Source organism: Caloenas nicobarica, chromosome 1 (assembly GCF_036013445.1).
Source record: "Caloenas nicobarica isolate bCalNic1 chromosome 1, bCalNic1.hap1, whole genome shotgun sequence".
Taxonomy (NCBI): Eukaryota; Metazoa; Chordata; class Aves; order Columbiformes; family Columbidae; genus Caloenas; species Caloenas nicobarica.
Window position 1 is genome coordinate 79,992,967 of NC_088245.1, and position 15,553 is coordinate 80,008,519.

Genomic DNA, 15,553 nt, shown 5'->3' on the forward strand with positions numbered 1-15,553 from the left:
GAAAGTCTCATGGCATCCCAGAGTCGGTGCTGAATTTTGGACATGAAAGCATTATCTCTTGTCAACTGGTACCTCAACAACATAGGAACAGAACCTGTTAAAGACTACAAGATCCAGCAAATGAAGAGGTAGGGAAGGACTCCTTCACCCAAACATGCAGCCATAACGTTACCATTTTCAGCATATATGGCTATCTCCAATGCTAGGCTGGCCAACCTGACTTCACCCGGACTCCCAATTGCTTATAAAAAAAATACAGCAAAAATTACTCCTTTGGACATGTATGCTTGCAAATTTCAAAGCGCTTCATAACACTGATTTGCAATGATTTGCCTAAGGTCATGTGGGCCTTGATCCAAAGCCTATTAAAGACAAAGCAGTCTTTATATTGACTTCAAAGCGCTTTGGATTGGATGCACAATGAATCACTGCAAAGTAAACAGAAAAATCAGGAACAGAAAACCTGGTCTAAGGAAGATGCTTCAGTTTACTGAAAAAGTTGGGCACATGAGATTTATTTTTCCCCATTCTTCTGTATCACACTGCCAGCCCGACGAAAGGGCTATGACCCTTTTCTCCCTTAGCTGTATGTCTAGGAACGTTATTTAATTCTAAAAAACCTCTGACAGAGCCCAACACAAGAGCTAAACTACAGTTCGCTGGCGTCTTCGTCACCTTGACGCTCAGTTACACCAGCACGAGAGCAGCTCACTGAAGTGCCACTGCAGAGTTTTGTCAATGAACACCAGCCAAGGACGGTGCCAGCAGAGCTGGACAGCACGCTCGCTCCTGAGTAACAGTAAGCTTAGGACTAAATGCAATAACAATAAGGAGTTAAAATGTGCAGACCAGAGAACATCGCTTAATCCCAGTTTACTGAAAGGACATGTCATTTTTAGAAAGTTGTCCAAACAACTGTCTTAATATTCTACACCAAAGTGGCTATTAATCAAACAACAAAGGCCCAATTAACACATAGCTGTTGTCACCTTGATGTTAAAAGCCTTTCCCTTCCCCCCTTCTTTCTTTCTTTTTGTCTTTAATGTTATAACCTAACCCAAAAATGCCTCAGGGCCCTACAGGGAAAAAAAGACAAGATAGAGAGAGGGAGGGAGAGAGGGGGAGAGGGAGAGAAAGTGGGGAGGGGAGAAAGAGAGAGAGAGAGTCTTAAATACCATCTCTCCTCTAGGCAGCAATTTCCACAGATGAAGAGGTCACCACTGTTTAACAGTGTGCTGCCACGTTAATTTAGTATGACAAGATAAAGCAGTAATCTCTGCTCGAAGAGGCTGTAAACTGCCTGCTATCCAGGGACATGCTCGAGTCGATTTGCACTGTATATCACTTTATACAATTGCCGTGACAAAGCCCCCTGAGTTCCTTCATGTAAATCTCTCTCTCTCCCTCTCAACTTCCCTGCCAGTCAGACAGCATCGGATCTGCGGTAAGCTATGCAAACTTCACATCTTACGCATGCCAATGGACCCCAAAGCCCCCCTCCCCCAAGAGAAGATGTTTAGGACTTTGATAATCCATTGATCCCACTTCCATATCGGCTTGTATTTTTCAATCTGTCGTGTTAAGTTGTCAGGGAGGGCGATTAAACCGATGTTTCATGTTCTGAGATTTGCGTTCCTGGGAATGATAGTTTTCAAAGCCTTTCTTGCTAGGTTCTGCTTAAAGATTATCCCTAAGAAAGCTGATGTGAATATTATTACTGGCATAAACCTGGTAATAAAGCCATAAAGTGTTTTAGGTAAAGACATTTTAGAGATATTCAGGGTTATAAACATAAGAGTTTAAAGCTGGATAGAATTTGGAGTGCTTAAAAAAAAAAAAAAAAAAAAGAAAAAAAAAAGCGCCCTGTCAGGCTGTGGAGTTTTCTCAGCATTAAGCAAAACAACATATGTAAAAGGGAAAAGGGAACTCACATGTCTATGTAAAATAAATATAATTACAGAATCACACTGACTTGTGTAGTTAGACAGGAACGAAAAGAAGACAAAGTATGTGTAGCAGTGGTCATGATACTGCCTCAAATAAAATGCAGTGACAGCTATTTCGAGCGGCCAGCTAAGAAAGCTGCCCCTGTTTCCAGCAGACTGTGCAGCTGAAAACATGGTCGTCTTATTGGGGAAAACGGGTGATTTTTTTTCAATATGTTGCAATTCTGATATGCCATACTGCATCTCTAGAACATGCAAGTTTTAAATTATGTCTCTTCTCTATTTCACATTTAATTCGTGTCATTTTCCTATGGCCTGCAGGCATGATACAAGTCACAGCACACAATATATACCAAACACAGTGCCAAAATGTGAAACTGCGCACATGTATATATACCCACTTTCTGGATTAAACATAGATGAGGACATAAATAGAATTCAAACAAGCACAGCAGACAGGTTTCTATGGAATAAGAGTGGAACTTAACTACAGTTTCTTAACTAATATAATGCTAGGTCTACCTACTAAGCCTATGTGTGGCATTTGGGCCTGTCAGTACCGCTATAAAAATGAGCAAGCAAGGATAAATCAAATCATTGAGACACAACAGGTTACATACATTGTGTTCTCTTTAATGAATTAAATTTGATAATAAAATTTGACATTCGTTGCAGCTGATAGTAAGAATGATGAACGCTTTATTAGACACATAAGATTCTAACAGTAATTAAGAAGTAATTCCCTAAATTTTAAATGGGGAAAACCACTGGAATCAATGCCACTTTTCAATACCGAGAGAATCTTCTCAAAATAGCCTTTTAAAGGTATGTTGGATTGCTTCTATTCTCCAATTCATGTTGCTAACCAACACATTTCAAACTGTACATGTAAGTGTAAAATTCATTATTCGAACTTAACATTGCTGGCTGGATATATAACAAAAGGTTTGCTTTTAGGGAATATCCAATTCTTAAAATCCCACTAAATACCATTAGTGCTGGTTAAAAAAGAATTCTGCTAGAACATTCACACACCAACCCCCATGAGAAAAAAAAAAGAGAGCTTGAACATGGTTATTTTTACAAAAATATGAGAGAGTATTTGTACAGGAATATGTGTTATTTCTTTAACTCCACCGTGTACTGTGAATGGGATTACTCTCACCTAATTTTAGCCCCAAATTAGACGCCTAGTCTAAACTAGTCATCAAGGCTCCCTCTATAGTCAATAGACAAGCACTTCCAGAGGATAATTAATCTTTCTTGTCTTAGATGCTTATTTTAAGATTGGAAAGGTTGTTCCAGGAGGGTGGTTATCTTTTTCCACAAACTGTGAAGAAAGCCCAGACACCTAACTTTTATGTGCCTGAACTTTGATGAACTGAAGCCCAATCTCACTGTATGGCATTCAAGAATCTCTATGAGTTTGGAAACACTAATAGACCATAGACTATCATGGATGAAGGACAAGTACAATTTCCATTGTACTAGCATATAAATTGAGGCACAGACAAGAGAGGTGAATTGCCAATGATAAATCAACAACTGGGAAACTGGAAATACAGTCTAATTTCATCCAGTAAACTGAAAACTTACCATTTTTGTTACTATTTATGAAGTTATAAGTATGGAGTCCAACAATTCTTTGTGCTATTTTGCAGAGCAAAATAAAGATACAGGCCCCAAATATAAAAGTAAGATTTCAGTCAAATTACTTTATCCACATGGAAAACTAGGGAATTCACTTTGGCCCTGTGTCAACATATTACCCAACTCATGTTGACAGCTTCAAACCTGAAGCTACAGTCTCTGCCCAAAAGCTAAGTTTACACTGGCCACAGGCAAACAGGAAAAGTACATCATCTACCACAGATGTATTCTTTTCAGAACTGAATCACACTATTTTCAATTCTGCCTGTAGATACATAAAATTCTGAGAAGTGTTTTCTGATAGAATTTATCAAATTGGTTTAAAAATAATTTACAAGTCTAATACATGTAACTATCGTGAATGATCAATCTGCTCTCCCTCACGCTCTATGTGCATTACTGTGTCCAGACAATATAAATTTAAGATTTTTTTTAAAAAGGTATTTGAGATTTTATATTAATCAAAATAAATAATGTACCATGGATTTGCACTCTAACATCAGCCAGATGCAGGACACAAATTCAATGAGTGGTGTGTTTTGAGCTCTCAGATGCAGAATGCTGTATATTACCAACAGAGCTAAGCGCTATATAGCAAATACTCATTTACAAAAAAGCAGATTTTCTGGCCAGGCAACTACCTCTCACTCAAGGCTTTTTTTGGTACAAGTTATCTAACTACAGATTTCTAAACTACGAGGATCAACAGCCAAGTTTGTCACCCTAAGCTCCAGTTACAACCTAATGAAGAAAAACAGGCACTTCTAGGGTGTGATTTCTCTGACCAACTTAGAAGCTATGTTAGGACAAAGTGAATCACACTTTCCTATTCCCTATTTACTTCCATTAACCATAAAGCTAAACCTAAAGTTACTAGCTTACGTCTGGACATACACTTTGGAAACATTTAGTCTGACCAGTCTTCAGCCTTGAATCCTCACCTCAAAAGTGACATTGTGATTGACATGATGTTGCATCATGTGTTAGTGACCACACTTATGCTAACTTCCTTCCTATATGAGAGAAAGCCAAAATGATCTCTAACTGCACCAAGAGACCTATAATAACAGAAATTTACTATTGAGACTGCTGTCATATACCATAAAAAACCCCATAGATTTAACTGAAAAAAATTATACAAGACACTAAGTCTCTCCTACAGGGTCCTACATCCCTGAAGATCTGCATTTGTATTTGACTGTCTTTTGGAGACCCACAGATCTTGGATGCTAGGCAGCTAGATGCTAACCTCAGAGATTGCTACCACCTTTGAACATAGACGGGCCCAAACCTGAGGAACACTCATGATTACAACTGCAGCAGTTCAAATTGAAAAGAATGAGAAAGAAGGAAGATTCACTTACTGTTTCAGAGGTGAAACACACTTTAAATTCAATCTGAAAATCCACACAGAGGAGGGTCTGAAGCACAGATATTTCGTATTGTTTCTGGCTAGCGATATTAATAAGCAATGCAAGCTTCCACTTCTGACACGACTTAGTATACAGATACACATACAATCTACTGCAGTAATTCAGACTCAAGATGTCAGAAGGGTTTTACCTTTTGCCATAATATTTCTTATTTTGTGTCATCAAACTCCAATCCTACAAAGCGCTATGTGCAAAAGGAGTTATAGTCAGTGACCTCTCCTTCCCTCCTCCTTGCTACCATCAGCATTAGGTTCCAATCACCCAGATTATTTTGCAAGAACAGGGTCATAAGCTAAGCATTCTGGGGCAGGAATGTTTCTTTTTTCTGTCTCTATAAAAATAAATCATGCTTTGGGTACAATATAAATAAAGATAATAACAGTCTGATGTTAGACTTTATTGGTCTATGTTTTGGACAATCTATATAATTTGCCCGTTGCCCATATAAACTACAAAAAGTTAATCGTTATAGCCCTTTTCTTCCTTGGGGTGGATTCAGTTTTAAAAGCACAAAAAAAAAATGCTGAAGCAGACTGTTCATGCATAATGACACTCTTGTTTACACTGCTCTGGCAAAAATTATCCTTACTTAAACTGGGCACAAACTGCACGTCCATTGGTTTATCTAGTGATGCTAAGTTCACAGGATTCATTGAGTCTACTTCTCCTCTGTAAAGAGGAAAAATGCCTTATCTGGTCACACAACTGTACCTAAACCGGAATAAGAAACAAAGAACTTAAGAGTGTCAAAGAGAATTTGGAAATGAGGCCGGCCAAACTATTTGGGCAAGTTTGCTACCCCAGACATAAAGGACTCTTTTCAGTTGAGAAAGTTTGTTTCCTCCATTTCATTGTCTTGAAACACCATGGAACATTGATTGGTTCAGAAACATCACCGCATGTCAGTCATCTCCCGGAGGGAAGTCTCTGCACATGCCTTAGGAGTTAACCCACCTATGTCAGATGCCCATACTTAAGCAAACACATATTGAAGTGTGTAGTCTGTTTTACCACATGTCCCTCTCCAGCCACGAATCTCTAGAGGAAATTAATAAGCCTCTTTATTATAGTGGAGAAGGTGGTGATATTTCACTGATACACTCAAGACAAGAGGAAGCAGTTAGCTCCATGAAAGAAAGAAAAAACAAAACACCAGGACACTTTAAATGCTAGCAACTGCCTGAAGCCACATTTTCATTACCACTCCAGCCACCATTACTTTTGGTGAATCTGCAAAAGCATTAGCAGTGGCAAGAAAAATTAGAGAAAGAAATCTGGCCTTGCCACAGCCTAATCCAACTTAAATTTGTATAACCTGAGAAAACGTACTTAAAGAGACAGGGTAAAAAAAGAAAGAAAAGCTTCAGGTTGTCACTCCAATGGGTAACATCCTAACTACAGACACAAGTATTTGATAGTGAGAGAAGAGACTGTAAAATGTGACTGTGTGTACTGAGTGTGGCAGAAGGTTCTGGCGCGTCTAGGAGCCAGCGCTGATTACCACAGATATTCCTTGCAACCCTGAAATTCAAGAAACCATGACCAATACTTCACAATGTGTTTCAGTTTTGGTATATCTCTACTGAAAGTAGAGCTGCATATCAAACCACAACCATCCTCTAGTTTACTGACATTCTGTCCAAGCAAATAGCACAATGCTTTCTTTTACTGTGCAATGTCTTCATATGAGCTATTTACTAAAAGGCTTTAGAATGGATTAAATAATAAAAATGACTAAGTTAAATACGACTACAAGCGGAGGCAGAAAATGGGCAAGGCAGAAAAAGGTTTTCAGAGGACAACTGCAAGCAGACTGAAAGTGATGGACTTATGTTATTCATATAAAGCTGGAAATAGAAAAAAAGGCTTTCTCACCTGCAGTGAAAAGAAAGGGAGACAGCCACACCAGCTGCTCAGAGGAAGTCAGGTGGATGTGAAAAGTGTATGGAGCAGACAAAAAGTACACGGGGAAACTGTTCTGGAAGTTCTAAAATGAATGGACAACTACTGAAGCAAAAATGAGTCAAGGTAGTGTGCAAAAGTTTGCACTACACAGGGGGCAAAATATAATCCACTTAGACTCCGCCATGCCTTGCCTTGAGGTGTGTGTCAGATTAAGAGTACAAAAGCCTCGTACGCTACTCTCTATTCTGATAGTAGTTACGCTGCCAGCCCAAGGCCACGAAATTCTTCACAGTGCAGAAGCTTGGCCAAAGGAGACAACCTCATAGTTTGAAAGGAAAAGTATGAAAACTTATTTACCTTTCTGTTGGCTTCTCCTTCCAGAACCATGGAGAACTGGGTGTTTAACTGGCAGCAGAGTTTCTGCCCCACTACAATATCGCAAGGATTCACTACTGCCAAAGAAAAGGCAGCAATTCGGAATAAATTTGTGCAGAGTGCCACAGGTGATGGACCTGGACTGGAGAAACTATACAAGGTCCACAGCTACTGTTTGACTTCTGGTAGGATAGAGATACCACAGATCCTACCTACGTTATGTCCCACGTAGAGATTGACTGTTGAAAGCAAAAGCTCTTCAAGAACTAGGAACGTTTAAATGTAGTCTCCTTACATTGTTGCCATAAACTAATCTTGCAGTCCTGCTAGGGCTTTCTCCATACCCTAGTCTTCATTTTCATCTGTGCTCCTCAAATCAGTAGCTTCAAAATTTTGTTTCAAACGTGTGGCATCTCCTGCCTCTCCCTGGAACACATCATTGCCTCAGTCTTCTGGGTTCTGGCTGAGATGTAGGGCTGCAGACACGCTTCTGCACTTCCAAGCCGTGAAAGCTGCACATACCACTAGGCTGACCTGGCAGAGCCGACACCAATGCACTATTTCCAGTGAAAACGTACAAGCTTCCGTGAAATTACCTGGCAGATCTCAGCAAGCGTGTGTAATCCCAAACTGAGCTACTTACTAAAAGCAGTCTGGACTGAGATACTAATTTGGAATGAAACCACTGTGTCCACTGTGGAAGTCCTGGGGCAGATTGCTTAGAAAGATGACCAAGTTTTTTTTCTTCTAAGGCTTACAAAATTTTTCAATAGTGCACTTAATAGTTCTTTTCTCTTCATTGTAAGAGAGAGCATCTGGTTCAAGTATTCCTGCTGACTGTGGGGTTTATGGTTTTACCTACCTTTTTTCCTATGGAATTATTCAGCTTTTCAATTGCATTTTACTAGTATTTATGCAAGAAGCTTAAATGAAGATATTTTCCAGTATGAAGTCAATGAATTGATTCCTAGGCATATAATCACTTGCAAACAATGGATACATACAGTTCCCAGCACTTCTATAAAACAAAGGTGTTTACTTTTCTGTTGATTATTTTCTGCTTAACTGCATTCAAATGAGTCCATTAAAAACGTGACTGCTTCACAGTAAGACGATCTTCAGCAAAACCAAACAACTGCTGTTTCCACTTCTCTTCATGGCCTTTAAAATCTACAGTCATCTGCACCCTGTATTTCAGGCAATTTATAGACGATAAATCTGGTCTTGATTTGTTAATTTATTGTTTTAAATGTGGTTCTAACCCTCCCGCTCAGGAAAAAAAAAATGTTTTCCTACTTCATTACTTATTTATTGTCCCCTAACCAACCTTTGGACCTTTCAGAGTCTGATCAAAACACCAGCAGGTAATCTCAAACTTCAGCCAGTCTTTCTGCCCATTGAATACAACTGGAATGATACATCCACTCTGGTTCTCCATGGCCACAATTAAGCAAAACTCATCGGATTAAGAGAGTGGCAAAACAAACCAAGAGAACTTCCATAACCTAGCATATTGCTCCTGAACTGCGCTGTGGCTTTGACCCCACCTCACCTGAAGAGTGAAAACATTTTTGTTTGTTTGACTGCCCTATCTAGGACCTGCACAACATGTAGTTTTCAAGTCATTGCTAAATACTGTAAGCACTACATACTTACATAGACGAGACAGGATTGGAGGGCCAGGGGAAAAGAGATCATGACAAGGAGGACAGGCAAGTTAAAACTTAAATGGAAGGTATTTTGTCAGGCAGATACAAGAGGTATCAAAGCTTTTTCTGGCTCCATCTCCACTTGTTCTCAAGGACTAGAGAAAGTTTCCTAGGATCTGGACTAGACGATGCAGTAGGCAACTTCTACAGCTCTTTGATGGGTCCTGGCTGATTTTTCTTTACTTATTCCCTTTCCTAAGAGCCAGCAGAGTCATTCTCTGAAATGGTGCAAGCGTAAAGATGGAAAAGATCTAACTCTGATACAAGCCTGAAGTCATATTTGTGGAAAGTGCTTTCATGTGCTACTTTTGTGATGACATTTACAATACATTGTTTGTAACAATGCCATTTCATCGTCTCATAAATATCAATTTACCATTAAGAGAGGAAGGAAATAACATCAAAAAAAGACAAATGCAAACTTACCACCGTTTCTGTTTTGTTTTAATTGATCTAGTCTTGTTCAGATAAGCCTGTCTATCTCTTACAAAAACAACAGTTTATAGTTTAAACTGTGAAATTGTGTGTGTGTGTGTGTGTGTGTGTGTTGTAATTATGGTGCCTGCTAACAATTTCATACTGCCACATTGCACATATGGCTTCCAAGCTAGCTTTATCTGAATCTTTGTGAATCTATTCTCCGTGCTATTAAACTGAGCACATTCCACATCGTTCAAAAGTAATTACACTTTTGTCTAGAGTGTAGGAGACTGCTCTCCCCAAACAATGAAATTCTCATTATTAGAGCTGGCACAATAACGGCACTGGTGTTCACAACACTGTGCATTGTACCATCACAATAACTTATCCTAAGCTTGATGCACAAAGGTATACTGGAAATTAAAATTTCTCTAAAACCACAACGGTTTTTTTTGTTGGTTTTGTTTTGGTTTTTTAATAGGCATTCTTTAGCTCAGTATAATTAGAGTCCTATTTGACTTTTTAAAAAGCTATATGCATTCAGATTTCCATTCTCTTTGCAACTTCTGAATAGTAGCTAAGTGCTCCAGCCACACGCTGTTCTGATCCAATACTATTCACATGCTGACGACCCCAGACCAACAGGTGAAGTGCAGGCCAGGATGTACGTGATAAGAGAATTTAAATGCAGCATTAAACCATCTTTTATTTTGGACTAGTGGAGGAAAAGCTTGAAGCAATGCATCACTAAGCTCTTTGACCAGAAGTACTGTTATACTTAATATGACCAAAATTTCTTAATATTATTCCCAAGTTACAGAGGAATAACTTCATTCACCATAGAAATGAAACATTTTTTATTGTAAAGCCATAAAGCTATTTAACAGTGCACTGTAATATTACCTATCAATTTAAAGCACTGCTGACAATGAATTCTGAATCTCACTGAAAATGCAGGACAAACATGGGCTGGCAGCACAGCCACGCAGTTTGGAACAACTGGAGAGTGGCAAAATTACACCTCATCAGTTTGACCTTTTGGTCAGAACTGCACTTTTGTTGTTTTTTGTTGGTTGGTTTTTTTTTGTTTTAATCTCATCCAAAATTTGATTGATATTCTACAGTTAAGAAGAACGGTGACATTTGACCACAGTATACCATGCTCGTGGTATACTTCGGTCAGCGCTTTTAGCCTTGAAATCTCTTATTTTCAGAGACTGCTGGTCTCTGACACAGAAACTGCTGGTGAGATCAGCAGCACTGAGAGGTGGCAAAAGCAACACAGTAAGGTGGACAAATAGAAACTAATAAAATAAAACCTCTTAACTTAGATGAGCTAACAACTATCTGCGCTATCCAAATATTGTAGCCTTAATAGGCTTCTTCAAAAGAGGTATCGACTGATACTGTCATCCTCAAGTGTTTTCTCGCTAAGCTTATGGTCCGCTATGAATGTCCTAAGGGGACCCTTGGATATATTCTACGCCAAATAATTTGCCTTGTATTATCCTTCTGAGCTTTTGGGTTAAGTCTGATAAATGATTGTTTCTTTTCCTATCAGTGGAAGAGCTTTCCTTCTTACAATAAGTATCTAGTTTCTTCTATCAAGAGGAAGGGAGTTTGGGATAGAGTTGCCCCGGACTTTCACAGAACCACAGAATGGTTGAGGTTGGAATGGACCTCTGGAGATCATCTGGTCCAACCTCCTGCTCAAGCAGGGCCACCTAGAGCCAGTTGCCCAGGACCATGTCCAGACGGCTTTTGAATACATCCAAGGATCCTAGGATGTCCCAGCTGGCAGGACTTGTAAAATGAAACACAGCTGGAAGTAACCTATGAAAGAGAGGGTCAATTAGCAGCTAGAAAAGTGAGGCCAAGAAATTGATTCTCAAGGTTGAAATTGTTTTCCTAACTGTCCCTTCCTGACCCAGTGCTGAGAAGCAGAATACGAGGAGACAGGGACAGCTGCGGGGACAAGAGGAATTCAGCTACGCAGTCTACCGATGAGGCAAAGCTGTATAATTCCATACCTTTTCCAGATCCCTTGGCTGTGGCTTTCTTCTGCTGAGATTGTTCCCAAGGCTAAATGGGTGTTGCACACATAAGCTAACATAGAAATAACTCTCTGGATCTATACTATCTCTACGTAAGAATCCCTTTGGAGAAGAGTCTTAGCCAGCAACCACACATAAAGCAGTACGGTTTAAGAGGGGGGCAGCAGCGTGATGCACTACGTGACTTCAGACCAGTTATACGTCTGATCCTCTCTTACTGGACATTGGAGAGACCTGTAAAGGTGTCCCTTGCTAAGGGCAGCATGCAGCTGCAAAAGGAATACTCCATAGTCACTGGCAGGCTCAGTAGGTGTAGTAGTACAGCTGACAAGCTATTAAGAAGTGTGAAGCACACTGCTGGAGCTTTATCAATGAAGCTGCATTGGACTGCACTGTGTGGTGGTTTGTGCACGTGTGCATGAACCTGGATTTGCTTCCTAGAGACCATAAGATAGCACAGAATGTCAATTCAAACAGTACGAAACCGACCTCTGTAACGCCACCAAAGTGTATACCCTTTTGGAATGACTTTCATAACTGCTAATCACCTAAATTGAAGTAATCTAAAAGTTAGCCTAGCACTAGGTTCAGTTACTTCCTTCTTATAACTACATACCACAACAGCAGAGGGAGTGATTATGTATATTTTACTCATCTACACTGATCACTTCCTTCTTTCTCAAGACACATAGGCTACATTCTTTCTGACCTACCTGGATGTTGATTTTTACAAGACGGTCCTCACTAAAAGAGAGAGATTACCAAAATGTCACATTCAGACCATCTGGCAATTTTCTTAAATATGTATGAAGACAAAACGCGTCCCTACAACCCCCCAAACATGCTTCAAATAAGCCCAGAGCATCTTACTACTACAGCAAAACTGTCTAAAACATGCAAGAATTCAGTATGTTGTATTATAAAGAGACAGAACACACTGTTTTGACATCACAGTAAATACAGCCTTCATAGCAGAAAGTCACACTAGATGATCAGCTAATCTTCTCGGTCTTAAAAACTGTACATGAATAAAGCAGTCAGTTAAAATCAGTTACGAAGCAGTAGAGTGTTTCAGTGAGGTGTAGTTAAAATACTCCTGCTGGCCTCCTTAGAAAACAATGAGTTTTTATTTCATCAGAGTCTGATTCTACACTACTGGTGTCATCCTACGTCTACCTATTGACTTAAACGTTATCTTTAACGCACACTCTTAAAATAGGCCAAAATACAGCAAAGCGCATATAGCAGTTACATACCCTAATATCCTATTGGCTGGAACTGTACACTAATAAATCGCATCTCCACATGATAAAGGATGAGAAGTAAACAAACTAGAAAAAGACAATGACATGTTTGCCCATGAGTAATTTTTCCAATGAAGTTCTTTCTTCATTTAAAGTTGCAATAAGCCAAAGTAAAATTAAATATTCCAAACCACTGTTAGAACTTAAACATTAGACCAAAAAGGAAGAAAAATAGATCAGGATCAGTGACTTATTTTTTCTAGGAGAGAAACTTCAGTGAATATCCAGTGACTTGGTTCTATGCGAAATAATAATCCCTAAGGCTTTTTACTTAGGGCTTGTTACATATGCGTAATGAGCTGTAAGGGCTTAAATACCACTATGGAGCTGTTGCAGGCTTTTATGAGAATATGCCATCACCCTTTTTGCAATGCCTTTTTAAAAGCCTTCAAATATGCAGGTCCACTCATTATCTTCACTTAAAAGTGAAATTGTCAGTGCCCTTGTCACAGTGGGAGACTAACAGAAAAGTTGCAGTCAATTTGTAAACAGGCAAAAGCTGTGTGTGTGTTCACAACAGACAGCTCTGTCGAGGTGCCCAAATCCTGGGGTTTCGACGCCTTTTCCCTGCACCTTTCACCCTTTGTAGCATCGTATCACGGTACTCTGCCTGAAGGGCCCAAACACATCACGTTATAATCCTGACGCTACAATACTAGTGAGGAACATGGCATTGCTTTTGTTCCTTTTGTTTGTCTGCTTTTAGATAAAGCCAGTTCTGGACTCCCAGTGGGCTGCTAAATGTAATGAATGAAGGGCACAGTGTCATTTGTAAAGCGCACAAAAAGGTGGGAATTCACAAGTGAAGAAGTGGGAGGCTGATTTAATTCTCTAAGCACTGCAAACTTTCTTGTAGTGAAATTGGCACGTGAAATTCACATCACACGTGAATTTTCAAAACCAGCAAAATCCAAAGTTGCTTTTTTTCACCCTTTATACAGACTTGCATGCTTTACTATTGCATAAACTTGGCATTGGGGTGATATTTCAGACACCACACCAAACATGACTCTCACGGTATTCCAAAACCATTTACTGTTTGCTGAACACATACACTTCAAATTCACATCGCTGTCGCTAAAAAATTTTAGCACCCTAAATGCCAGCAGGCAAAGGTGAGGAAAAGTGGAGTTTGCACTGCGAGAGATTTAGCATCTATAGTGGAGGGTAAAGGCAGTCCAGCTAGGTCAAAGCTTTCACATTATTGTAGCATGTTCTGTACGTGTAACTGTGCATTGTATGCTCCATAAAGTACAGATCTGGATGCCAAACTACTGTAGAGGCAGAATTCAAAGAATGGATGTAAGCACAATAGACCATTAGCAAACCTACCATTGTGTTGTGCTGAGAAGTGGGAGTCCTATGGTCACAGTTCTCTTGCGTCAGCAGAGAAACTGGCTGAAATTCCTCAGAGTGAGGCTTGTTGGGAAAACTCACATGCAAGGGAAGGTGAAAGGCTGGGAGCCCGTCACTCTCCTCTTCTCCCACTTTCTGTCTGCTTGTCACCATGGCTACCTCTCCATCTGCTTCCCCATACGGAGAGGCTGGTCGCTTGGAAGACATCCTGGAAGGAACAAAAGAGGAGAAAATAATGAAACCTCCAAATAAATCCTTAATGCCGTCATTGTGTGGTTAGGGGCCATTGTAACAGAAATGCCTTTTTTGTGCTGGCAGAGAGCAGGAAACCATCCAAATACCACTGCAAAGCATACACAATTGGGAACAATGGCCAAGCAGGTAGCAACAGAACAGTGGCTTGTTTGTTGTGAGAATAATACACTAATATAGCACTCTCTTGCATTCTGGCTTCTTAAACATGAAAATTCACCTAAGACGACTATATAATGAAATGCAATTCCTTTAAAAAAATACCCATCTGGTTTTGCATTTGCAAGAGACTATAAGAAGATAGAATGTCTCCCGATACAAGCTATTGTCAACTTAGCTTTTAAGGAATAATCACTTGCATGTATTTAACCATAACTGATTAAAAAACAAAAAAAGGTAAAATAAAATAAAATAACTTGCTAGCAAGTCAAAACGTCTGTGTTTATAAAACTTCACTCATGTGAACAACAGAGTGTTATAGTCATGTTGCAAGAATCTTTTCAGGTTTGCAGGTCTGGGATAGTTAAGCAACTAAATATTCGACTTGAAAAATCTAAGCTTTTTAAGAACACAGATTCAGATTTGTACTAAATGAATGAAGACTTGCTATCAAGATACCCTATAGTTTCTACCCATAACGAGATCAGGAAAACCCATGTAAATTTAATTTACATCTATATCTACATAAAAAAGGATACGGAAGGAAGGTGCATAAAGCACACGCTGTAAAAATCACACACAAATCTTGACTTAAAATTCAGGCCCACATTCCAAATTTTTTGAGACTCCCTGATAACACTGTTCTGATAGCACATAGATATCTTCAACTTTTAGAAGGTCTGAAAGAATCCTTATGTCATTGGAAAATGCAGTTTTCATCCAAACCAGGAACTACTGAAAATCTTACAGGACAATCCGAACCCAGAATACTTCCAGCTGGGTCTTCAAAACAGAGGGGTCCGGTGAACTATTAAAATGCAGACAACTTCTGGGGTTAATTACAGCAACACTGTTCATGAAAATCAGTGTATGTGCGTGGATGGCGTAATGGGCTAAGCAAGGGCATCTGTAATAAGGAGTGGAATGAGAAGTAAGAAATCTGATGGGCATAGTCAAAAGAAGAAAAGAAAGAAAAAAAGATAAATATTT

At 39.4% G+C, this 15,553-nt stretch overlaps 1 protein-coding gene across 3 annotated transcripts in view; it reads right to left on the reverse strand.

Annotated features, from left to right (window-relative positions):
* The window catches only part of SOX5 (SRY-box transcription factor 5), a 359,749-nt gene that overhangs the window by 248,474 nt on the left and 95,722 nt on the right, over window positions 1–15,553 (reverse strand). For all 3 annotated transcript variants that reach the window (XM_065649584.1, XM_065649592.1, XM_065649575.1), the window contains one exon: window positions 14,129–14,360. In XM_065649584.1, coding sequence (XP_065505656.1) covers window positions 14,129–14,359 — 231 coding nt within the window. In that variant the 5' untranslated portion in view covers window position 14,360. The remainder of the gene's footprint in view (window positions 1–14,128; window positions 14,361–15,553) is intronic.